Raw genomic sequence first — 26,778 nt, 5'->3', positions numbered from 1 at the left:
TACAGGTAATAAGAGAGTTCGAAATTTTTAAATGTAATGTTAATGTAAAAATGGAGTAACAGCAACCAATATTAAAGGTTGACTTTTTGTGTGAAATGTGGTTTTATATTTTAGAGAAATTTTTGGTAATAGTCTAGTTGAAGGGTCGACTGCTAATACGCTACCAAAACTATTGAGAGAGGTGTCAACCGACGCGTTTTGACATCAGTATTTATAATCCGAAGGCGGGAAAAAAATTTTTAACGCGTTCAAAAGATATTAACGAAAAACCGAAAAAAGACCCGCGGGTACCTCCGAAACCGGGGGTCGGATCCATAGTATTTTTGCGCAGAACACCTTTCTGCGTTGGCGGCCTTCGGCCGCGCTTATAAAAAATAACCCTGGGCTACGCCATGCCAAGTCCTAGTGTGTGGTATAACCGTGGCTACCGCCACGGTGATGCACGATTTTTTTTGTGGGTACAAACAACAACAACCACATTGAAATCGCCAACTTCAACTGCAAATATCTCCGGTAATAGTCTAGTTGAGGGGTCGACTGCTAATACGCTACCAAAAACATCGAGTGAGGTGTCAAAAGACGCGTATTAATCTCGAGAACAATAATCCGAAGGCGGAAAAGAAAAATTTTATCTCTGTCCGGAGATATTTGCAGTTGAAGTTGGCGATTTTTATGTGGTTGTTGTAATTGTACCCACAAAAAAATTGTGAATGCAGAAGGACATCATCGTGGAGGTAGCCACGGTTATACCACACACCCGGACTTGGCATGGCGTAGCCCAGGGCTATTTGTTATAAGCGCGGCCGAAGGCCGCCAACGCAGAAAGGTGTTCTGCGCAAAAATACTATGGATTTCACTCCCGGTTTTTCGTTAATATATTTTGAACGAGTTAAAATTTTTATTTTCCGGTTTCGGATTATTAATACTGATGTCAAGGCGCGTCGTTTGACACCTCTCTCAATATTTTTGGACGCGTATTAGCAGTGTCATGCTGTCGTATAAAATTAGCCTGGAAAAAGCTGTTCCTCTGCCTGTCCTTGCAAATTAACTCGACATATTGAAATCAAACATGTTTTTTTAGTGTATAATTATTGATTTTTTCTTTACGGTGGAGTAGAAATTAAGTGGATTTTAGTTTAAATTTCTACTGAGTATAACATTAGACCTTTAAATTTTAAACTTAAAATTTAAAACCATTTGTATAGTAAAGTTGTTGAAAGAACTGACATTTTTTCCAATTTTGCTTTTATTTCGAGTTACTTGCAAAAATTACATCAGCTTAACTCAAATAACAAAAAAAAAAAAAATTGTTTGATTAAAAATTTGGAAAAATGTACATATGTACTTATATTAATTATAATTCATGTAATTATGAATTTAAATTGAGTTTAGAAATTTGTCTGATCCCTTATAAAATAGTTTTATTTTTTTAATAAGATACATATATACAACTAAAGAAAGTAAAAGGAAACAAGTAAGGAAGGCTTAGTTCGGGTGTAACCGAACATTACATGCATGCCAACCTAATAAAACCGCACTGCGTTTTTTTTAGCGCACGCAAACAACCGGCGTTTTTTGCCCGAACCCAACTAAGCATGCGTTGCGACTATGTAAAGCATATGTGCAAACGTCAAATCTAAATGTTACGCAAAACAAATATTGGAAATCGAGTTAGGTTTTCACGCAGCAAATTCAATTTGGGTTGCTCTCATACAAGTTGTATGTGCATGAGACATTTTTGACAGAAAATGACTTGCGTGCGTTTATATTAGGTTGGCATGATACTCAGCAGAGAGCTTTGGAGACAAAATTGTCTTTTTCATGGATACATACGAATGGTAATACTAAAAAGTTGAGCAACTTGCCTTCTGGCAACTTTCTTCAGCTATCAATTCGTTTTATTTGAATATTTTTTTTAAATATGAAAATTTAGTCAAATTTGAACTCTTTTCTGTGAAGGGGTTTTCGAGACATCGACTAAAATGTGAGGGTGACCCAGAACATCATCTGTCTGGTACCGCTAATTTATTTATATATGGGGTATTCCATCCCATTTCGACCAATTTTGAACCCGACCCCTTTAGAATTGGCTAAAAGTTTTTCTTCCTTTTCTAGCTTTCGTAAGACGTTTTTCAGAATTTTTTCAAATTCTTTCATCCAACTCAAAAAAAGTTATGAATTTAAAAAAAAAACACCGTTTTTGTTTTCAAATGCTATAACTTTTTCAAAAATTGACCGTTTGGGCCCTTTTTTTTTAATTTGTTTTTAAATGCACTTTTCGGAAAAAATACAAAAAAATGTTTAAAGTTTTTTTTTTATTTTTTAAGTTTTTCGAGATTTTTCGAATTTCGCCATTTTTTTTCTCATAAAAAACTTCAATCAATTCTGCAATCATCCCCACTAATCCCGGAGTGGGCCGATTTTTTTTTTATTTAATTGAAAAATTTGTTATTTATATAACAAAAAAATGTAAGAAAATGATTTTTAAGTAGTCTTTTCTGATTCTAAGTATTGATTTCTGATTTTTAAGTATTCTTTTCATTAATCCTGGTTATTTTAATCGTATATTACCATAATATATAAAGAAAAGAATACTTAAAAATCATTTTCTTAAATTTTTTTGTTATATAAATAAAATTGATAAAAAAAAATTTTTATTTTTGAAAATTTTTTTTCAATTAAATAAAAAAAAATCGGCCCACTCCGGGATTAGTGGGGATGATTGCAGAATTGATTGAAGTTTTTTATGAGAAAAAAATGGCGAAATTCGAAAAACTAAAAAATTAAAAAAAAAAAAACTTTAAAATTTTTTTTGTGTTTTTTCCGAAAAGTACATTTAAAAAAAAAATTAAAAAAAGAAGATCCCAAACGGTCAATTTTTGAAAAAGTTATAGCATTTTGAAAACAACGGTGTTTTTTTTTAAAATTCATAACTTTTTTTGAGTTGGATGAAAAAATTTGAAAAAATTCTGAAAAACGTCTTTCGTAAGCTAGAAAAAGAAGAAAAACTTTCAGCCAATTCTAAAGGGGTCGGGCTCAAAATTGGTCGAAATGGGATGGAATACCCCATATGTAATACCACGAACAGCATTCCTGCCATGATTCCAAGGGCTTTTTATTACGGCCTGCAGAACTTTTTCATTTTCTTCTACTTAATATGGTAGGTGTCACACCCAGTTTACAAAGTTTTTTCTAAAGTTATATTTTGCGTCAATAAACCAATCCAATTACCATGTTTCATCTCTTTTTTTCATATGTGGTACAGAATTATGGCATTTTTTTCATTTTTCGTAATTTTCGATATCGGAAAAGTAGGCGTGGTCATAGTCGGATTTCGGCCATAATTTAGACCAAGATAAAGTGACTTCATATAAGTACGTGAACTAAGTTTAGTAAAGATATATCGATTTTTGCTCAAGTTATCGTATAAACGGCCGAGCGGAAGGACAGGCGGTCGACTGTGTATAAAAACTGGGCGTGGCTACAACTGATTTCGCCCATTTTCACAGAAAACAGTTATCGTCATAGAAGCAATGCCCTGACCAATTTTCGCAAGGATTGGTAAATTTTTGTTCGACTTATGGAATTAAAAATATTCTAAAAAAATTAAATGAAAAAAGGTAGGAGCCACGCCCATTTTGAAATTTTCTTTTATTTTTGTATTTTGTTGCACCATATTATTGGAGTTGAATGTTGACATAATTTACTTATATAATGTAAAGATATTAAATTTTTTGTTAAAATTTGACTTACATTTTTTTAAAGTGGGCGTGTTCGTCATCCGATGTTGCTAATTTATATTTAGAACACATATGTATATTAATAGGAGTAACGTTCCTGCCAAATTTTATCATAATATCTTCAACGACTGCCAGATTACAGCTTGCAAAACTTTTAAATTACCTTCTTTTAAAAGTGGGCGATGCCACGCCCTTTGTCCAAAATTTTACTAATTTTCTATTTTGCGTCATAAGGTCAACCACCTACCAAGTTTCATCGCTTTACCTGTCTTTGCTAATGAATTATCGCACTTTTTTGGTTTTTCGAAATTTTCGAAATTTTCGATATCGAAAAAGTGGGCGTGGCTATAGTCCGATTTCGTTCATTTTAAACAGCGATCTGAGATGAGTGCCGAGGAACCCACATACGAAATTTCATTAAAATACCTCAAAATTTACTCAAGTTATCGTGTTAACGGACAGACGGACATGGCTAAATGAATTTCTTTTTTGCCCAGATCATTTTGATATAGTATAAAAGTCTATATCTATCTCGATTAGTTTATGCCGTTACGAGGTACCGTTATGCGAACAAAATGAATATACTCTGTGAGCTCTGCTCAGCTGAGTATAAAAATCTATAAACATTTTTGAAAAGTTCTGAAATCGTCAAAAAAATTTTCAAATATAAGTTAATGGAAAAAGTTATCCATTCAAAACTAAAAAATAAAAATTAATTATTTTAAAATTATTAAACATTTCAATTAAATTTAATAATTTTGCTTATCCATTTTAAAGTCGTTGAATAAAAAAAATAAAAATTTTAAATTGAAATCATCTGGAAAAAATAAAATTTTTTAATGGATTGCAATCACATATACTTTCGAAGTAAAAATATTCAATTATATAAAGATTTCATAAATAATTGTTAAAAGTAATGAAATAAAATTAAAAAAAAATATTACTTTAATAAAAATTGGAAAAAATTATATATTTAAATTGAGTTTATAAATGTTATCCCTTACTAGCATTGTTTTCTTTTTTTAAGTAAGAAATATACAACTACAAAAAAATATATATTTAAAAAATATATATTTAACAAAAAAAGGTTGTAAGCTATTAAACATTTTTTGAGATCCAAAAATTTTTTTTTAAATAAATACAAATAAAATTTAACAATTCAAATGGAGTTTAAAAGTTCTGCTCTTCCTTTATTAAAGTTATGCTTCTTCCATTTCAAGAAATATGTGTACAACTAAAAAATAAGAAGAAAAAGGATTAAATAATTTTTTTTTTTAATTTTTAAATGACCTTATATTCTTTCAAAAGCTTTAATTTTTTTTAAAAATTTAGCTTTAAACTTTTCATGTTTTTATCGAAATTAAATCAAAATTTATTGATTTAATTGAAAAAAAAAAATATATATATATATAAATATTTTACAATTTTGCTGGTGTTTTAGAAAAATTTTAGAATAAAAAAATATAAAAAATATCGAAAAATGCGGAAATAAAGAAAAAAACTTCAAATATAATAATTCGCTTACAATTAAAATTAATAAACAAAAGTTAATAAAAAACGTTATGAATACAAAACTTCAAAATAAAAATTAATTATTTTAAAACTAGTAACCATATAAGTTAAATTTAATAATGTTGCTTACCCATTGTGAAATCGTTGAATAAAAAAAATTTTAATATTAAATAAATTTAAGTAAGAAATATACAACTAAAGAAATAAAAGAAAAAAATGTTATGACATAAAGAATGTTTAATAAAAAATAAAATAAAAATCTATGTTAACTGTTAAACATCTTTTGAGAATCAGAAATATTTTTTTTTAAATAAATTGAAATCAAATTTTAGAATTTAAAAGAGTTTAATAGTTCTGCTTATCCTTTACTATATTTTTAAGTAGAAAAAATCAACTAAAAGAAATAAAATAAATACAGGAAAAAGTTTTTTAAGTCATTTATACATGTAAAATAAAAAAAATTAAACAAAAAAAGTTTATGATTAAAAAATACAGTAAAATACAAAATAAAAAAATTTTAACTATTAAGCATTTCTTGCGATATAGAAATATTTTTTAAAATACATTTTTATCAAGTTTTATAGAAAAAAATTTCAAATAATAATTTTTTTAGTATGTTATTGTAAATATTTAAATATTTTTTGCACTGCTTTCGCGAAAATTTTCATAATGTAACTTAGAATGTCATAAAAATAGCAAATTTAAAAAACATGACTTCTAAAGCTTTTTGATTTGAAATTTTAAAAACTAATTTTTTTTAGGATATTCAAAAAATGTATTCTAGTAGTCTTAAATTTACACTGCCTTAAAGAGAGAATTAACATTTTTTTTTTAATTTTCTACTTTTCGGTAAACAAAAGTTCTAAAAATTTAGTACATATTTTTTCTAAATCCGAAAAGTAGTTGCTAAAACGTGATAAAAATAAATTTGAAATTTCATCAATTGATAAATTGGTCCATCTATAAATATAAAAATTGATTCTTTTATTTTTCGGTCGAAGTAAAATTTTCAAAAACTTTAGTACACACTTTTACAACAGAATTAAAAAACCTGCTGGAAAAATGTTCCACAAAAACGTCAATAAAATAGGTTTTGAATGCAAAAGTTGTATGAATAGATTTAGCATTTTAAGGAATAAATAAATAAAAATAAATGTAAGGCGCGATAACCCCCGAAGAGATTTAAGGCCGAGCTTCTCTTCTTATTTGCGTCGTGCTCCCTTTAATTTTTCCTACAAATTGTAGGGACGGGACCTACTTATTTTATGCCGACTCCGAACAGCGTCTGCAGGGCAGATGAGCTTTCACTGAGAAGCTTTTCATGGCAGAAGGAATGGTTTTTCAAAAAAAAAAAAAAAAAATTAAAATTTGGTACACAATTTCTTTAAAATTAAAAAAAAAAATCATACGATACAAAAAAACATTAAAACCACTTTTCTGTTCTTAAGATTCAGCGAGGGCATTTTTGTTATTTGAATTTTTAGCACTACTTTGTGTTTCTAAAATTGTGAAAAAATAAGTTTAGTACATAGATGTTTTGTAGTTGATTCAGACGAAATTTATGAACCAAATTTTTCATTGTAATGTTAAATAACCCATATCTTCAGTACGTATCTTTTAGTACAAATTGACATTTTAGTGGATTTGAGTTTTTAGTACATAAATAATTTTGCGAATGTGCTTGGGATTACAACGGTTTTGACAAGTTCCTACTTAAATTTTTTATAAAACCGTACAACACTTTTTAGTACATCTTAAATGTAGTGCATCAAACGCCATATGCTGGTAGATAACTTGAATTATGTAAGATTGTTTTTTAGTTGAAAATTCGCAAATTTTTTAAAGTTTAAATTTTGAATGATTTTAATAAATTTGTGCGTCAACAGTTTTAGGATCTTTTGGATTTTCTGAAATTTTTTTTTTGATTTTTTATTAAAAAAATGTTTAATAAAAAAAATTTTAAATTTTGCTGATGCATGTTGACTTATTTTTAAGATTTTTATACTTGCACCTCTTCAGGTAAAATTTTAGTACAAGAAAGTGTCTTTTCTACATATTCACAAACTTTGTACTGTAGTACACAATTTTTTAAAGTTAAGCTCGAGTTAGCGCAAATTCTTCTCATCACCTCTCACCTTTGTTACGAAATTTGAATGCGTTCGCAACCTTACATCTTTTTTTTTTTGAAATTGTTCGAAATATAAAGATATAGTTCTAAATACATCAATGGGAAAATAAGCTAATAAATTTTTCAGCATCCCTCAAAAGCTTGGGCGACAAGACCGCCAACTTATTCAGTAGCAAGAAGGACGATGTTGCTAAATTGGCCGAAGAGCAAGGCAAAGCTGTAGGAGAATCCGTGCAGCAAACTAAAAGTGAAGCGGAGAATTTAGCAGCTGATGCTGGTAAGTTGAAATGGAATAGGCAAAGCAGGAGAGTTAATTGAATTAATCTTATTTTAGGTAAGGGAACTGCCGACATGGCTAATGCCGCTGTTGATCACTCGAAACAAGCCATGGACAATACTGTACATAAAGTGAGTAATGTGGCAGGAAATGCAAAAGAAGTAGCTGGTAATGTGGCTGAAGCATCACAGAAGGTAAAATGAAAATTGAATGAAAAACTTATAAAAAATTTTTACTACCTACAAATATAATTTGGCGCTAAAGCTATTTATTTTTAAACGAAAGTTTACCGTTTTTTTTCTTTTTTGGTACGAGGCGAACTAAACGGAATGTATTTGTGCCAAAATATTTTTGTACTAAATTTTTTTAGAACTTGGTAATTTTTTGTGAGGATATGTGAATAGAAAACTTATGAAATTTTTTGAGTACAGTTATAATTTGCCGCTAAAACATGTTTATTATACAATGAAAAGTTGTTTTTTTTTTGTTAAAAGCAAATTGGTCGAAATGAATTAGTGCTAAAATATTATTGTACTAAACTTTATTTGGACTTATTTACATCAAGACTAAAATGCGAATTACAACAGTATTCAGATTTTAATCCGATATTGAACATACATATAAGTTGAAAACTTTAGTACTAAAATGTGTGTTAAGTTTTTAGGGATTATTTTTTTATAAAGATTTTAATATTGAAATTAATCTCAAAAGGAAATTTATGCTTCATTATACTGATTCATGGGCGTTCTACAAAAATTATAAAATTTTATAGAATTAATTTTCTGTTAGATTTGGTTTTAATTTCTAGTACTTATACGGTAAAAGTTTAAAAAATTTAAAAATTGTCAACATAAAGTATTCTAGAACAATACAAAGCTTTCGGTGTGTACTGAGACTGTTAAATATTCAAAAAATTTGTATTTAAATGTGTACTAAATTTCTAGTGAAGAATTTTGTAATAATGAAATTTATCCTAAAAGAAAGTGTATGCTCCATTATAATTTATAGGACTAAAAATAAAGTGTTGAAATTTAGTTTTGAAAAAAATTATCAAATTTTAAAGAACATATTCATTTGAATTGGTTTTAGTTTCTAATACTAAAATTTTAAAAGTACCAAAATTAAAAAAGTACTAGTATAGGAATTTTAAAACAATAAAGATTTTCCAGTTATGCACTAAGGTCGCTAAATATTGCTAGTCGAACCGACACTACTTTGGAAAGTGCTAATTCGTAATTGCAAATGGAAATGATGATCTACAATGCGAAAACTTAATTTTTAGTACAAAATTTCTATGTTTACTAGATCGAAATTTTACCCAAAAATTGGTTAAAAAACTATGTTAGTAGGCACTAGAAAACATAAAATCTAATCACCTGTTTCTACTTTTAGTATTGATAGCTTCTAAGACATAAGTACTAAAAAAATATTTTTTTTTAATCTACCAACATTTTTGCCATATTTGTTATAAGTGAAAACAAAAAAATTAAAGATTTGCTTAATTTTAATTTTTTCCAACACCTGTTTCTACTTTTAGTATTAATGATTTATAGACGTGTGTACTAAATAGTTTTTTAAAAATGCTTGGTAACTAACATTCGAAAAAACTGAATTTGAACAATTTTAAAATTTTACTAAAATTTATTTCAAAAACTTATTCAAAAGATGTTTTCATTAGCCAAAATCTAAATTGCCTTCAAAGTTTAGGCAAACGAAACATGAAAGTCCCAGAAACATAAAAAAATCATATTTACTTTAATTTATTTCTTTTACTAAAAGCTACTTCTAGTTTTAGAACTAATGTTTGTAGGAGTATAGTTGTTCAGGTTGGACTCACTGGTACGTGAGCACCTCACATAAACGGAACGAGTCCATAGTGTTGTGAGAGTATAATACTAAAAAAAATTTCTCTAACACGGTTTCCACTTTAGCACTGCCGATTTATGGGAGTGTGTACTAAACTGTTTTTGGAAAAAGTTTGCCAAAATAAATTGTTGCAAAAACCAAACTTTTAAAAGTAAAATTTTTTCCTTATTTCACTTTAAACTAGATTTCTTCTTTGAGTACGGGTTTTGTGAAAAGTATTAAACATTTTCTTATTTACATAGAACTTGTTTTTCCTCAAAAATTCAAAAAAATTGAAACGGCTGGAAAAAAATTAACATACGCTATAAATAACTTTTTTAAAAAATCTTTTTTTATTTGACGTACTAACAGTGTAGTACCAAATATAACAATTTTTCAAAAACTTGCCCTTGTTTTATTCTTATCAACATTTTTTTTTAAATTTTTAGTACTAATAACTTTTAGATATATAGGCTTTACTCAAAATTTGATTTTGCAAAAACTACATTTTTACAAGTGTACTATAATATACTTTTCAAAATAAATTTCTACTTTTAGTACTATTTTGTGAAAAGTACAAATAATTTTCTTGTTGATCCTGAACAAAGTTTTTCGGAAAAAAATAAAAATTATGAAAGGGCTAGAAATAAAAAAATTTATATTTGCTGTTTTTCAAAACCAACTACATCAATTTCACAAATTGTAATGTTTACAAAAACTTATTAACGCTTTAAACACTAATAATTTAAAGAATGTCGTACTAAATTTTTGGTAAAACTTCGTCAAAACTAAATTTTTACAAAAACTGGAAGGAACTAGAAAGCAAAAAAGGAAAATTTGCCTAAAATTCAATTTACTTGACAATATGTTTATATACGTTTAGTACAAAAGTAGTCAAAATTTATCCTCGTTTAGTTTGTACTAAAGCTCAAAGTGTTTTAAAATGAAAATTCCTCTAAAAGCAGTAAAATATTTTTCTTTTTTAAGGCCACTGGCAATGCCGTTGACCAAACAAAGAAAGCTGCCAACGATGCCATCAACAAAACCGTCAAAGCAGCTGACCAGACCGAACAGGCCGTCGAAACTAAAACGAAGGATGCCGGAAATGCTATTGGTGGCGCAGTAAAGCAGACTGGCCAAACTGTGGGTCAGAAAATTAACGAAGCCGGTGAGGTATGCAAATAAGATGGAAATTATAATTTGTACTAAATAATTTTAAATAATCTAAAATTCACATTGCAGACCATTCACGATGGCGCCATACATGCAAAAGAAGCAGCTAGTACTCAGTCCGCTAGTTTGCTGGGTAAGCTACACATTACCAAGTAAAAGGTGGAGGCTACAATAACAATTTAAAGCAAAGAAATAAACACTACAAGCATACACTTACGAGCAAAAAATGTGTGCAGAGAACAACAAAAAAAAAAACACAAGTTAAAAACTATTCAGTTGAGAAAATATATTTAAATGTAAAAATATTTCAAAATTTCTTAAAATAAAAAAATTGTACCTCAAAATAATTAGAAATCATTTTTAGGCGTTAAATTAGCTCTTAGAATGCTTAAGGGCTATTCGTATATCTCACAGCTTAAAAACGATATGTCCATGATAAACTGCTTCAGGAATTTGTTATTAACAAAAAAAAAAAAAAAAAAAAAATTTAACAAGTGCCAGTTTTGTGATGCGAAATATTAAATGCCTGAAATTTTGTTTGTAAGTATTACGTTTAGAATTTTTTTAAATTAAATTAAAATTTTTTAAAGCTTTTCAAAGTTTTTTTTTAACTTACAAATTTTTCAAGTTTTCTTTTATAAATGTAATATTTTTTTCTTAAAATTGTATATTGTAAGAGATGTGGCATAGATTAAAAACAATTCCAAAAAAATATATTTACAAATTTTTTAGCACAGAAAAGAAAAATATAAATATCAAATATTTTTTAAATGAAAATTCATTTTGTTTTTTTTTTTTTTTTTGGTAAAAAAATATGTTCATACTGTTTTTCCCTTCAAAAACTATAGATCTATTTTCAAGGAAAAATATTTTAGAAAAAAAAAAATTTTTTTTTGGAACAAATGCCTGAAAACTTTGTTTGTAAGCATTAAATTTTGAATTTTATTATTTTAAAAAATTTTAAATTTAGTTGTTCCAGGAAAAAAAATTCCAAAATAAAATTTTTTAAGTTATAAAATTTAAATAAATAAACAAAATCGAAAAATCAACTTTCTTGGAACCCACACTTTTATTTTGCTTTTTTGCCAAAGAATATGCATATACTGTTGTTTTTTCAAAATTAAAGTTCAGTTTTTCATCGAAAAATATTTTTTAGAACAAAATTTAAAAAAAAAATGTCTTAAAACTTTATTTGAAAGCAATTCGTTTTGAATTTTTTTTAAATTAAATTTTGTTTTTATTTTTATATATTTATGATTTTATTTTTGAAAATACACAAATATGTTCCGCTGAAAACTTTAAATTGCAAGATCTCTAACCGCGCCTTCGAAAAAAAATGTCTTTTCCTGCAATAAAAAAACTAAAAAGTAAAACGTGAGCAAAGAAAATTGAAATGATATTACATTGTAAATGTAAAAAAAAACAAATGAGTAAAACAACTTTAATATTGTAAACTAAAAAAATTTGAACAAAAAAAAAAATCAATAAAACTTAAAAAAAAAAACAGTAAATTTGTATCCTCTTTTTTTAGGTCTAATTGAGTTTGAAAGGAAAGATTTGCCAAAAAATTATTGAAATTCATCGTTGAAACCGATATGTCTTTAAGAAGCTTACGCCAAACAAAACGGGATATTCCAGAACACAAAGTTTATTACACCCTAAAAACTAGCGGCACTAGACAGGTGTCGTTGCCAATTATGGAGAAAATCGAACTTCATCCATACTGTGCTCGACAGTTACTTAAATAGCAGCTTTCAAAGGTCTTCCAATTGGTCACACCAAGGGAATTTAAATCGATTTTCACCTGGTCCTTCAAGCGGATTAGAGCAGCCCCCTTCCTCTGCTTACTTAGGCGGCTTCCGATGAAAATACATACATAGCCTAACCAGCGTAGCCGCAGCGTTGTAATTCGTTGGACCATGCTTATGTCTGCTTAAAGCTCGTACAACTCATCATTAAATCTTCTTCGGTAGCCGACATCGCCAACGCGTAAAAATTCGTAAATCTTTTGAAGAGCTTTTCTATTGAATACTCCCAGAGCCGCTTCATCCGATGTTGTTATGGTACAAGCTTCTGCCCCAGCAGGACGGGTACAATGAGTGACTTGTAGAGAATGATTTTCGTTTGCCGAGAGAGGACTTTTCAATTGCTCACCTAGTCCAAAAGAGCATTTTTTGGTAGATATGATACCAAAGAGTATCCTAAGCAGTTTATCGATCGTTCTAACTCTTAAGTTAACAAATTTCTGTAAAATAGACAAACTCGTAATTACTAATGATTTTTCTGGTAACACAACTGATCTCACTGGTCATTTCAACAGCGAACAACTGTCAATGCATGAGCAAATTTCAAAGGGAATTTTACGCTCACTGTCCTCTCTACTTTGTACTTATGACGATGATACCACTTGTAAAAAACAAAAACACCAAGATAAGAAAACCACCAAATCGAAAAAAAAACACAAATTGGGAAAACAACAAAAAACTAGTTTTTCAGCTATCAATACAAAACGAAAACAAGTAAGGAAGGCTAAGTTCGGGTGTAACCGAACATTACATACTCAGCTGAGAGCTTTGGAGACAAAATAAGGGAAAATCACCATTTAGCAAAATGAACCTAGGGTAACCCTGGAATGTGTTTGTATGACATGTGTATCAAATGAAAGATGTTAATGATTATTTAAAACGTAGTGGGCCTTAGTTCTATAGGTGGACGCCCTTTCGAGATATCGCAATAAGGGTGGACCGGGGGTGACTCTAAAATGTGTTTGTACGATATAGGTATCAAATGAAAGGTGTTAATGATTATTTAAAACGTAGTGGGCCTTAGTTCTATAGGTGGACGCCTTTTCGAGATATCGCAATAAGGGTGGACCGGGGGTGACTCTAAAATGTGTTTGTACGATATGGGTATCAAATTAAAAGTATTAATGAGGGTTTTAAAAGGGAGTAGCCCTTAGTTGTATATGTGAAGGCGTTTTCGAGATATCGACCAAAATGTGGACCAGGGTGACCCAGAACTTCTTCTGTCGGGTACCGCTAATTTATTTATATATGTCATACAACGAACAGTATTCCTGCCAACATTCCAAGGGCTTTTGATTTCGCCCTGCAGAACTTTTTCATTTTCTTTTACTTAATATGGTAGGTGTCACACCCAGTTTACAAAGTTTTTTCTAAAGTTATATTTTGCGTCAATAAACCAATCCAATTACCATGTTTCATCTCTTTTTTTCATATGTGGTACAGAATTATGGCATTTTTTTCATTTTTCGTGATTTCGATATCGGAAAAGTAGGCGTGGTCATAGTCGGATTTCGGCCATATTTTAGACCAAGATAAAGTGACTTCATATAAGTACGTGAACTAAGTTTAGTTAAGATATATCAATTTTTTGCGCAAGTTATCGTGTTAACGGCCGAGCGGAAGGGCAGACGGTCGACTGTGAATAAAAACTGGGCGTGGCTTCAACCGATTTCGCCCATTTTCACAGAAAACAGTTATATAATCTATGTCCCTAACAAATTTCACAAGGTTTGGTAAATTTTTGTTCGACGTATGGCATTAAAAGTATTCTAGACGAATTAAATGAAAAAGGGCGGAGTTACGCCCATTTTGAAATTTTCTTTTATCTTTGTATTTTGTTGCACCATATCATTACTGGAGTCGAATGTTGACATAATTTACTTTTATACTGTAAAGATAATAAATTTTTTGTTAAAATTTGACTTAAAAAATTTTTTTTTTTTAAAAGTGGGAGTGTTCGTCATCCGATTTCACTTATTTTTATTTAGCACACATATAGTAATAGGAGTAACGTGCCTACCAAATTCCATTATGATATCTTCAACGACTGCCAAATTACAGCTTGCAAAACTTTTAAATTACCTGTTTTTAAAAGTGGGCGGTGCCAAGCCCATTGTCCACAATTTTTATAATTTTCTATTTTGCGTCATAAGGTCAACCACCTACCAAGTTTCATCGCTTTATCCGTCTTTGGTAATGAATTATCGCACTTTTTCTGTTTTTCGAAACTTTCGATATCGAAAAAGTGGGCGTAGTCCGATTTCGTTCATTTTAAATAGCGATCTGAGATGAGCGCCCAGGAACCTACATACCAAATTTCATCAAAATACCTCAAAATTTACTCAAGTTATCGTGACGGACGGACGGACATGGCTAAATGAATTTCTTTTTTCACCCATATCATTTTGATATATAGAAGTCTATATCTATCTCGATTAGTTTATGCCGTTACGGATTACCGTTATACGAACAAAGTTAATATACTCTGTCAGCTCTGCTCAGCTGAGTATAAAAACCCTTTTTTGAATTTACTTACTGTGCACACTAACGCGTGTGTGAATATGTACATATGTAGCAAGCATGCGTATTTACGTATTCACATATTTACGTATATATATGTCAACATACTTTCGTACAAAGCTGTCGATGGTAATTCGGAACAAGTTTTGTTTATTTGAATTCAGATTTAAGTTATTATTATTTTAATTAATATTACTAAATATAGCAATAAAATCATTAGAAATGAAATGTACTTATGTGTAATTTATACAAATAAAAAACTACGTAAGTTTAAATATATATTTATCCGGCTTTTATTTTTTCCACAGGTATTAATGTCATATGAAAAGAAAACTCTGTTGATGTAAAAGTTTACGCTATTAATCTAGAAAAAACAAAAATCTCTGTCATTTCTACGGCTTTCGCTGTTAGTCTCATCTTAACATAAAATCTGTTAATCTAACAGTTTGCACTGGTAATTTCAAAAGAACAGAAATCCCTTTCATATTGGCCCCTAATATGAGCATTATTCGATCTTCGATCTTCGCTGGCTATCGAACATCGAAAATCGAATTTGAAATTGGTATTATGACAACTCATCTCTGTCGAAATTTTCGCTGTGTATCTAATTTTCAAGCGAATAGAAATTTGTCGTCGATGCTGTATCGAATAGAAAAAGAATTGTTTAAAATGTTAGTTTTTTGTATTTATGTTCTACTTTTTTAATACCTACTAGTAATTTTAAGCTATTTGAATTAATTTTATATAGGTTCAAGGTCGTGAGTACAAAACAACAGCTTGAAGACTGGTTTCAATTATGGAACAAAATCCCCATATACCAAAGGAACTTTCACATTATAGAAACGCAACTTTGCTTAATGCAGCTCAGCCTCCTCGTAATTCAATTTTATCCATCTTTCACAAATAAAATTTTCCAAGACATTCAACACCTCTGATAGTACCACAGACAGTCGGCTGGGCAAGTCCGAGTGCATTTTCGTTTTCAACGGTCAGTTGGTAGGATCCTTGAGCACAAAATCGGAGAACTGTTGCCAAAATTAAAAAATATTAGCAATAGACTTGGCTCTTGTGCATTGCTGCAGCAGTTCATATGTACTGGACAACAAGTCCATGAACGCTTCTTTGGACAGTCTGAAATTTTGAATAAATCTATAACAAAACTTATAATTTCACCAATTTATCAACTTATTTAGAAAGCTACACTTACGTGGTGGAATTCATTTCCAAAGGATTTGAAGCATCTCCCCCGTCTTCTACTTCTGGCTAGCTCCAGTAAGCTTTCCTCTTCATCAAACCACAATTCCGTTGTAGTCATACTTTTATTTTTAATATTTGCATTTAATAACTAGTTCTGCTTTTGTTTATTTATTTTATTTTATTTGACAGAGTATTGGAAATGTGCTATTGTAAACATTTGAATTTATCGAAATTCACAATAACGCTTGCCTTCATCGAACGCGCGTCGTAATACCGAATGAAAATTCGTTCGATCAGCTCTTTCGACCACAGTCGAAGATCGAATTTGTCTCATAATAGGGGCCATTAACAGTTTTGATTGGCATTCTTAGAGCGACAGTAATAATTGTTAATTTAACAAAACTATGAGTAAATTACAATGAAAACAACTTTTTTTATTTATTTGACTACTAAAACGGTCATTTACGAATCAACGGTTTGTGCGCAGTTGATTCAACATCTTGTTGCGATGGATAAAAATTGACAGAAATTTCGATTGAATTGACCCGTATTTCGGTTGATTTTACCAGTCTTTCTTTCAGTGTAGGTAACATGACAAGCCCATATTATATCTTATAACGGAAAAGTCTTAACCGCCCTATCAAACGTGGCAGCATTTACCAACCCTAGTTGGTGGGCCTGAAAATACAGTTTACCGACTTTACGAATCATTTTCCGATAGAAGATGTGAGTCAGTGAATGAGATTAGAGCTTTCCGTGTCCTCACGGTAGTTATTCCCTAACACTCGTTATATTCTGTTTATATCTCAGCATTCTGCACATTTTACAACGTTTTGTTCCAAAATATCTCTGACCTACTTCTGAGAAAGCTGTAGTTGTCTTCTCCAGCATGGCAGCTTAGCTTTGCTTTTGGGGGGTCTCCCTAGAGAATAAGCTTCATGATTTCCCATGACAACCCTTCAGTCCTACCTGGATATATCATGCCCTGATCTCAACTTAATATCGTGATACTACAAATATTGGACCAATACCTGTATGAACGCTACCAGTGTGGGTAATTTGCAAATTACTTTTCACTCGCCTCTATCGTTTGTTTTGCCTTCTCCCCACAAATTGTGGTTTGTATTTATTGAGCGCTGTCGGCGGATTGGAGGCAAAATCGCTCCCGAAAGTAGCTGTGAACTTGCTGTGGAGTGAGACGACAGTTCCTTTCATCTTTCTGTAATTTATTTATGGCAACAAATTAAGGGGAGTCTTGAAAAGGTACGTAGGATGAAAAGGCCTCGTTAGAGATGATACGAGAAAAATTATAGCACTTGTCCCTAAGAGTCAACGTTCTCAGAAAAATACCTCCAGCAAATCCATGGGGTAAAAACCTTTTGAGAAAACCCAAAAACCTCTTTGTCCAATCAACCCATGCCCTTTAATGAAGTGTTTAAAGGCCATCTTAATCCACACAACTTTTACACAGTGTTGGTTCGTCTATGGATGCATGAGGATATCCTATAGAATTATCGCACCCATACCTCATATATTCGATGCAGGCTGGAAAAAAAAGCGGAAATATTAGTACATTGTACTGATAAAAGCTCTTTCATTGACTCGGCGCGTGAACGGTGGTCTGGGGCAAACTCGGTGGTGTTAAGAGAGAAGATCCTTGAGCCATCGACGAGAAGATTATTCAGGGGAACATTAGAAACGGGAACGCAAGACTACTAAGCGAGTATGAGGGAGGCAGTCGAAGTCAGCGTAAAATAGCGCTAGGTGATCCAGGATATTAGCATTGTATCACTCACATTCTTGAAGTCCGTTGTAGAGTTATAAGCTCCTGCTCTTATTGCTCCCTATTTGTTTTTGGGTGTTGTACAGCTCAAGGTGGTGCTTGGTTCGTCCATCACAAGATGCTGCATTGCTCGTTCGCCCTTCTTGTTGACCTTTAGGTTGATGAATAAATTACTCCCTAAACTTGACGCTTGTGGCGGTGAGGTTAGGCTGAACTGGCGCTATAAGTCAAGACCGCACATAGTCTGAACGTGTGTACAGTGCTACCAGAATTAGTGTACAGTCCTACCAGAATTAGTTTGACAACCAAATGGAAACCCCCCAATTAGGTACTCGGACTTACGTTACGGAATAGCTCCGTCATCTTGGTGAATACTAGCTTCTAGGATCTAGCATAATTGCTTCTTCGGGATAAGAGAACTCTTCCGCCCCCTGTAGCTGGAGCCTTGATCTCGTGGCCGCATCACACGAACATAGAACGTGAACAACCGTTTCTTCCTGCGGCGCGCACCCTTTACATCTGCTCCTAACTTATAAGCATGTGGCCCAGAAGCCAGTGTCCAATTAGTGTGCTCATCGTTAGCCGTGAGCCTCCTTTCTTTATGAGGAACTTTTGTGCAAACACGCTTTACCCAAAAACGGGCAGGAAGTAGACGGGGAAAGCTAGAAACGCTTCGATCGGACTACTGGACATCGCCTTTACCTTCCCTGATTTATCTCTTGGCAGTTCGATCAATATTCTTAAAAGCGAGCGAAACATCAGAATAAGATCAGACAACAAAAATCATTAAACAATTATAAAATGCTTAAAATTCACCGGATTTGGAGTCATTTCGCGTTTCTTTTTTTATGTTTTCCGGTGCGCCCGATTGGAACGATTTTAAACTTATTTATGGCTACGAAAAGAGCTCATTCGTAAAGGAAAAGCTTCGAAAAATGTATTCTTTCCGGATCTCTGGGTACCTTTGCCCACCACAAAAAAAAACTATTCACAATTATTTCTTGTCATATCTTTTCACGCCACTACTGAAGTCTTAATTCTTCGTCGCTTTGGTTAAGAATGCCGTTGCATATTTTCAGGCGCTTCAATGCGATGAAAAAAATTTATGCGCAAGGCACTGCTGATGAAATGAAAAGAAAAAAATATATATTGTAACGAATTTAGCGCAATTCCGCTTATTTGCAACCTTCTACTAACGTTCGAATCACTAAACTGTTGAATAAATAACTCCACTATTCAATAATGCAAAATGGCCTTTATTAAAGTACTTCACAACAACTACTGCTCAACAGATAGCGTGCTTAAATCAAACTGAATCGTCGTGCCTCAGCTGCTGCTGTTTTTATACTTTTCTGTTTCCTCGTTGACATATTTCTAGGCGTTTCTATTTCTATAATTTGCTACCAGTTATAAAATTACCATCTGTAACATAACTACAGATGAACGTTATAGCTTCTCATATGCGCGTGTATATGGTAGTGATACTTCCACAGATAATTGCCTACTTTTGGGAGCAACTCAGATAAGATATATGCATGTGTTTGTGCGTCTCTCTCCGCTGCGTGTACGTACATGTGTGTAGACATAATGATTGATTCGTTTATGTATGCTTTTTGTTGTTGTGGCTTCATTTACTTAGCATCAGACTAGTGATGTGAGTATCGCTTAGTGTCACTAATATTTGTCACAATATATATATGTATCTGAACTTGCAAGTTGCATTGAAAATCAATAATCGCTTATCATCTTTTATCTAAAATTGAAATCTTGCTAGCAAAGGTAGCTGAGAATGTATATTTTTTATTTGGGAAAATGTGTAAATTTAGTTGTATAAAATTCCACTAGCATAGGCGAAAGTTGTAAATGAGTGATGGTAATCACCCTTATCGCGAAGTTCACGCGGAAAAGTGTTCGCCCTCACTTTTTCCGCCTATCGGCAATTTCGGGCGAACAAAAGTTCACTTCGAAACAGCTGATGCTCTATTGTGAATTAGCGGTGAACAAATAATTTAATTACAATTGTGTAAATTTTGTAACCAAGCATATATTTCCTCAAAATAAAACAAAAATAGAAATAAAAAAATGTATAAAATAACGTTTAGGTTGGTATTGATTGAGCGCGAGGAGAATAAATATGAAAGCGATTCGAAGGCAATTAAGGGACAGTTCTAACCCTTTCCAGCTAAATGATTCACTGTAAGCTAAAATTACTATTTTCAGCACTTTTGAATAACAAGTTAATTTTTTCCAATTTTATGCCAATACATATTACAGGCTAAACAAGTCGGCATTCTAATATTTGCTAGACATTCTTACGAACTCCTTGCCACCATTGAAGCAAAAATTTGGAGTTCCACCAATTGTAAAGCTGAGTACATGTCTTCGTTTTTTTTCGCCTAGGGAAGAGGCGTTGGAAAGGACCATGAAATGGGCCTTAGCCAATCTTGTTTCAGTGAGGTACTCAACATTTTGGAACCGTTGCTTTGTCCACAATGGAAAACTTGGCCGACTGATACGTTGTCATAAAAAATAGAATTTATGTACATACTTAGCAATACAAGAATTTCACCTTTTACCACTCAGCTTCCGATTGTGCATTATTTATTGATTTATTTCTAATAATAAAAGTACATAATATGTATATTATAAGAGTACCAAATTTTAAAACAAAAAATTACTTTCATTTTGGTTTCCTCTCGTTCGCCTGTAAAATATAAGTGAACAAATTTGGGTTTCCCGGCTGTTCATTTCGCCCGAACAAAGAGTTGCCGATAAGGTGAAATATTTTTCGAAACACGAAAAATTGTTTCGCCATCCTCTGCGATAGGGCGAAGAAAAACTGTGAATATTTTCGGGTGAAAATAAAACTCGCGATATGGGTGAATAATTCATATGAAACAAATATATTTACATACATTTTATCAGTCCTATGTTTTTAAGATATTTAAATAAAGTTATGATGGCTAACTTAAAACAATTTGATTATGGATCTCTGTTTTTTTGCAGTTCTACATAAGTCATACACAAAAAGGATATTCTGAATGGCATTTAACTGCAGGCCAATTAAGCTACATAAATCAGAATCTTAAAAATGTATGTGCCATCAAAAGTAATTTTTAACGCATATCAAGCACATTAATACAATTAAAAAGTTATTAAAAATACACACCTTTGTGCAGTGCATACCCCGTAGGAATGTAGAAGTGAAACCTTTATAAAATTTAATTAGAACGAGCCGTATCCGTGCGCATTTTGCGCAACCAATCTAAAAGTCTCTTATCAAATATCAACAGAAATCAGCTGTTCTATCAATCAAATAAAACTTACAGCTTGCGCTGTCATCTGGCGTATGAGAGCAACTGCCGGTAATGCAGTGCAAATATTCACAATAGTGCCATATTACAAATAGATTTCTTTGTGTGCTCACAATCGTTTATTATTGTCAAATTATTTTTATAAAATATAGCTAAACAAAAGCACTACGATCAAAATTGCCCAAAGCTCGATAATAGCCCGAATCTCAATCTCTACAACCAAAACTTTATTTATAGATTTGGATTCCAAATAAGAGCGAAAAAGGGAATCGTACATAAAAACAGCAGTTAGAAATAATATATATGATTAGAATAAACTGAAAGCGTTCATTGTTGTTATAAATACACTAAGAATATATATGCAAAATTCTGCCCCTAAAACTATGCACCATAATATATGTGAGTAATGTTAGGGGGTAAGATGGCGGTAAGGTGTCGTCGGGTTATTTTTGTTGTAGCATCCAATAGGTACGATCCTCGATATTGTGGCAGAGTAACGCGCGTTTCCTAGGGAGTCTGCTTTCCTCACCGCAAGTTTTGGGTACTAGGTTCTGAGAACGGGGTTCCTTGGGCATAAATCGACAAAAGATTCTACAAATCCAATAGCTCCGTCATTTGGTTCATCCACGCTGTAAATAACGTTGCCGCAGACTTGGTTGGTGGTCATGCCAAAATACGCAAGGCTAGAAAATTGAAAAGAGTAGGTTAGTTTTAAATCGTAGCTCATTTTTGATTTGATTATGTAGTCATCAGTATAAGTACCAGGATTAGCTTTCTTTGGTGAGGAATAGAGCTTGGGCTTATAGAAATTAAACAGAAGAAGTGAAAGGACATAATGTGGCTGCCGTGGTGTGGTGGTAGCGTGGTAGCGTTCTCCACCTACCACGTCCTGGGTTGAAGTTCCGCGTAAAGCAACATCGAAAATTTAGAAGAAAGCTCTCCTAAGGGCGTCGCCCCTCGGTAGTGATTTGGCGAACATTCCGAGTGTATTTCTGCCATGAAAAGTGGAAAGGACACCAGATTGTGGCACCCCCTGCTTAGTTCATCTTGGCTTAAATATTTTCTTTCTAAATTGTATTGACGTCTGGCGACCACTGACGTAGTCACCTTTTAAGACTGGAAGGAACGCATGCTCTAGGTTGAACTGGCTGGTCAATAGAATGACAATGGTAGTCGAAGAAAAACTTATTCTCCTGGGATTTGAGTCCCTCGTTGCCAAAATGTTTATCGTCGTAGTAGTCCTTTCATCTTGGTACTTATATTGCTTTTGAAGGTTTGACCTTAATTTCTTAGATGGTGATGGCAGACGCCCAAGGCGTATGCTGTGTGCGCGTCTGTTGGAAACGCCATGCCAACCGACAGCACGTTATCACCGAGGGCGAATCTATATTTTGCCATTGTGTATTGATATACTACTTGATCACAACTTACCAACAACGACAAAGAGATTGCATCGACGGGTTAGGGGCGGGTTATCAATTTCTTAGCGATAAGTTATCGAACTGCTAAAGGTGTGCTATCGGAAAGGGATAGACGAGTAATCGATTTGTTATCGAAGTGGTATAAATTTGCTAGCGATGAAGAATGTTATCAGTAATTGGTAATTTATCAAAAACTTATCGATTAATTATAAAAAAGTTAACGAAATATTATCAAAAATTATATTACGATATAAAATATATCACAAATACAAAGCGGTTTCTGTTAGAATTGTCAGTTTGACTTTAAAAAACTAGCGGAAACTGCTATTTAAAACTTTGGTACAGCACTAAGATCATGATATGTACGTCGTTTAACCGTTCGTGATCCTGCCGGATTTCTTTTAGTCGGTTTTGCATTTTGTCGGAATTACAAACCAATATTGATTTAAATTGGTGTCATATAACCGTATTGGTTTTGCTCTTTTCGAATGTAAATAAAAGCGATGTTCGAATCAGCTGTTTTGCAGTGTTATCGGTGGACCGGCAATTTTGATGTTAATTTTTTGCAGGCATGCTTAACGAACGAAACGATATCATTTCGTTACGATAATCAACGTTAATAAACGAAACGAAGTCACCATAAGGAAAGGGGTGTTGGAGGCGTTGGTTCCACATTACAATTAAAGAGATGGTTGGTGTCATGTGGGGACACATTGCAAGCGGGGCATACATTTTGTATGTCGGGGTTGATTCTGGATAGGTAAGAGTTTAACCTGTTACATTATCCAGAACGAAGTTGAGCAAGAGTGACACGCGTTTCCCTGGGGAGTATGCGTTCCTCTTCCGCGAGTTTTGGATACTTTTCTTTGAGTACTGGATTCACCTGGAAATTCCCGGCATAAAGGTCCGACGCCTGTTTGTGGAGTTCAACAAGGACCTGCTTGTGTTTTTTCGCTTCATACGGCTGGGTTCTCAGGTGCCGTATTTCCTCAAAATGCTTACGGAGATGACCCCTTAAGCCCATAGGCGGTGCTGGTTCATCAATCAGATGTCTGTTGGGATGCTCAGGTTTCTGGGTATTCAACAGGAACTGTTTGGTCAGCATCTCATTTCTCTCCCTGATGGGGAGTATTCTCGCCTAATTATGCAGATGGTGTTCTGGGGACATAAGAAGACAGCCAGTGGCAATTCTGAGAACAGTATTTTGGCAGGCCTGTAGCTTCTTCCAGTGGGTAATTTTTAGGCTTGGCGACCATATGGGTGACGCGTAGCACGTAATCGGCTGGCTAATTGCTTTGTATGTAGTCATGAGCGTTTCTATATCTTTTCCCCAGGTACTGCCAGCGAGGGATTTGAGGATTTTGTTACGGCTCTGAATTCTCGGAACAATTGCGGCTGCGTGCTCACCAAAATTTAGATCCTGATCAAACGTCACATCCAAGATTTTGGGGTGTAGCACAGTCGGTAGCGTAGTGCCATCGACGTGGATGTTCAAAATGGTCGACATTTGGGACGTCCATGTTGTAAATAAGGTCGCGAAGATTTAGTCGGTGATAATGCCAGGTTTCGCGAGGCGAAAAAATTGGAGAGATCAGGGACGTAGCCGTTTATTTTATTGCATAGCTCATCGATCTGTGGGCCTGTGCCTGTGGCCATTATTGTGCAGTCATCGGCGTAGGAAACGATTGTGACTCCTTCTGGTGGTGAAGGTAGCTTAGATATGTAGAAATTAAACAAAAGTGGGGATAGGACACCACCCTGTGACACCCCTTGTTTAATTCTCCTTGGCTTTGATGTTTCGTTTCTAAATTGCACCGATGCCTGGCTACCACCCAGATAATTTGCGGTCCACCTTTTAAGACATGGGGGAAGGGTAGACCCTTCCAGGTCTTGCAGTAACGAGCCATGGTTGACCGTATCAAAAGCTTTTGATAGGTCTATCGCTACGAGTACTGTTCTATGGTGGGGGTTTTGATTTAAACCGCAATTTATCTGGGTGCTAATGGCATTTAGCGCGATAGTAGCGCTATGGAGTTTTCTGAAGCCATGCTGATGAGAGGCTAGCTGCAAATTTGCTTGGAAATAAGGGAGCAAAATGGCTTCAAGCGTCTTTGCTACTGGCGATAGGAGAGATATCGGACGATACGACTCTCCTATGTTAGCTGGTTTACCAGGCTTTAGTAGCGGGACCACCTTGGCCATTTTTCATTTCTCGGGTATGACAAAGGTGGAAAGAGACAGGCTGAAGACATGCGGCTATGCCGTCTGGTTCCGCTGCTTTGGATGGTTTATCGCGACCAATGGCGTCCTCAACCTCTTTAGCGGTAATGGTGATTGGTGACGCGCTGAATTTGTGTTTATGTGCGTGTCTGTTGGCCCTCCGTCTATCTTTGTCGACCGTAGAATGCATTATATATTGTCGGCAGAAAGCGCTCGCGCATTTTTTCGCATCCGACAGCACTTTGTCGCCAAAGGCGATGGAAACTTTGTCTTTGTGCTTAGTCGGATTCGATAGGGACTTTACGGTGGACCAAAGTTTACCCACACCGGTAGAGAGGTTACAACCTCTTAGGTGCTCCTCCCATTTCGCCCGCTTGTGTTCATCCACAAGCAATCTGATGCGTTGGTTTATATCCCTTATTTGGGGGTCGTCTGGATCAAGCTGTCTTATAAGGTCACGTTCTCTCGCTAAGTTTGCGGCCTCCGTCGGGAAGTGGGGACGGATTTCGGGAATTCTCCCGGCGGGAATGAAACGTGCCGAGGCGGATTCAATGACCTTGCGGAAGGCACGCTCCCCTTGGCGGGTATCAGACGGGATAGGGAGTGCAGCAAAGAGGTTGCCTTTAAAAGATTTATATTCTTCCCACTTTCCTTTTTTGAAGTTTATGAAAGTGCGTTTTTCGGTGACGATGAAGTCGGCGGTACGCTCGAGCGAATTAAGTATAGGCAGGTGGTCGGATGCCAATGTTACCATCGGCTGCCAGTTGACGCAGTTTACGAGTCCTGGGCTCACGATTGATATATCTGGCGAACTGTGACAGCTTTCTACCATACATGTGGGGCGTCTCCGTTTATTGTGCAGAACGTCGTTTCTTCTATTTAATCCGCCAACATCTCACCCCTACTGTCCGCCCGCAAATTTGAATGCAATAGATCGTGATGGGCATTGAAATCGCCTAAGATAATGCGATTGTTGCCAATGAGTAAGGCTCTGATATTAGGGCGGTATCCACTGGGGCAACAGGTGGCAGGAGGGATGTAGATGTTGATGATTTCTAGGATTGCATCGCCTGACCGGACAGATAGGCCTTGACGTTCTAAGACATTGTCCCTGCGGTCGATGCCAGGATCAAATATATAATATTGCACAGAGTGGTGTATGATAAACGCGAGGCCGCCTCCATTTCCGCTCTCGCGATTTTTTCTGTGGACATTATACCCAGAGCAGGTCTGCAATGCAGATCTTGCTGTGAGTTTAGTCTCTTGAATCGCAGCAATGCGGATGTTGTGCCGCTTCATGAAATCGACTATCTCCATAATCTCCCAGTTAGTCCATTACAGTTTAACTGCAGAATTCTGAAGTGCATAGGGGGAGACGTCGCCCCTCTGGGGTAAGTGACGGGTGACTACGCCTGGGTTGAGGAAGGCCAGGACGCAATTGCTGTTGTGGCCCTGGGACTGGGCGTCCTTGGGCAAGCATTGGGATACCCGGATGATTTGGGTTTGCGACCTGGCAACATGGCCCGATGTAACCCGTCGGGGGGTTGCCGTCGCGTAGACTAGAACATCTAGGAAAGTGGCACCACCCACGGCAGGAGCTGCATTGGGCGGATGTCGCAAACATATATATTCTGTGCTGGCAGACGGTGCAAACGGAGGCAGGGACTAAGAGTCTGTTTCCCTGACCTGCACGATTGCTGCCAGAAAAAAAAGGGAGGAGAAGAAGACGGGGGCAGGGGCTGATGCTCAGCATTGCTACCAGCTCTACTACGAAGGTAGTAGTTATGAGTGGTATCAGCTGTTTGAGTTGTTGGCGCCGTGGGGCGCGAGCAGCAGCGGGTAC

At 34.2% G+C, this 26,778-nt stretch overlaps 1 protein-coding gene across 4 annotated transcripts in view; it reads left to right on the top strand.

Moving 5' to 3' along the window:
- The window catches only part of LOC137243738 (uncharacterized), a 171,679-nt gene that overhangs the window by 110,119 nt on the left and 34,782 nt on the right, over positions 1-26,778 (top strand). The window contains exons 3-6 of one of the 4 annotated variants that reach the window (XM_067771780.1): positions 7,508-7,657; positions 7,715-7,851; positions 10,490-10,675; positions 10,745-11,029. The exons of the other annotated variants lie outside the window; for them this stretch is intronic. Of the exons in view, the coding sequence (XP_067627881.1) occupies positions 7,508-7,657; positions 7,715-7,851; positions 10,490-10,675; positions 10,745-10,831 (560 nt within the window). The 3' untranslated portion in view covers positions 10,832-11,029. Of the gene's footprint in view, positions 1-7,507; positions 7,658-7,714; positions 7,852-10,489; positions 10,676-10,744; positions 11,030-26,778 lie in introns of those variants that run through there. 4 annotated transcript variants of the gene reach the window in all.

The sequence above is a fragment of the Eurosta solidaginis genome, chromosome 3, assembly GCF_040869045.1.
Source record: "Eurosta solidaginis isolate ZX-2024a chromosome 3, ASM4086904v1, whole genome shotgun sequence".
In the NCBI taxonomy this organism is placed as follows: Eukaryota; Metazoa; Arthropoda; class Insecta; order Diptera; family Tephritidae; genus Eurosta; species Eurosta solidaginis.
This window is presented reverse-complemented; position numbering and strand designations above follow the sequence as displayed.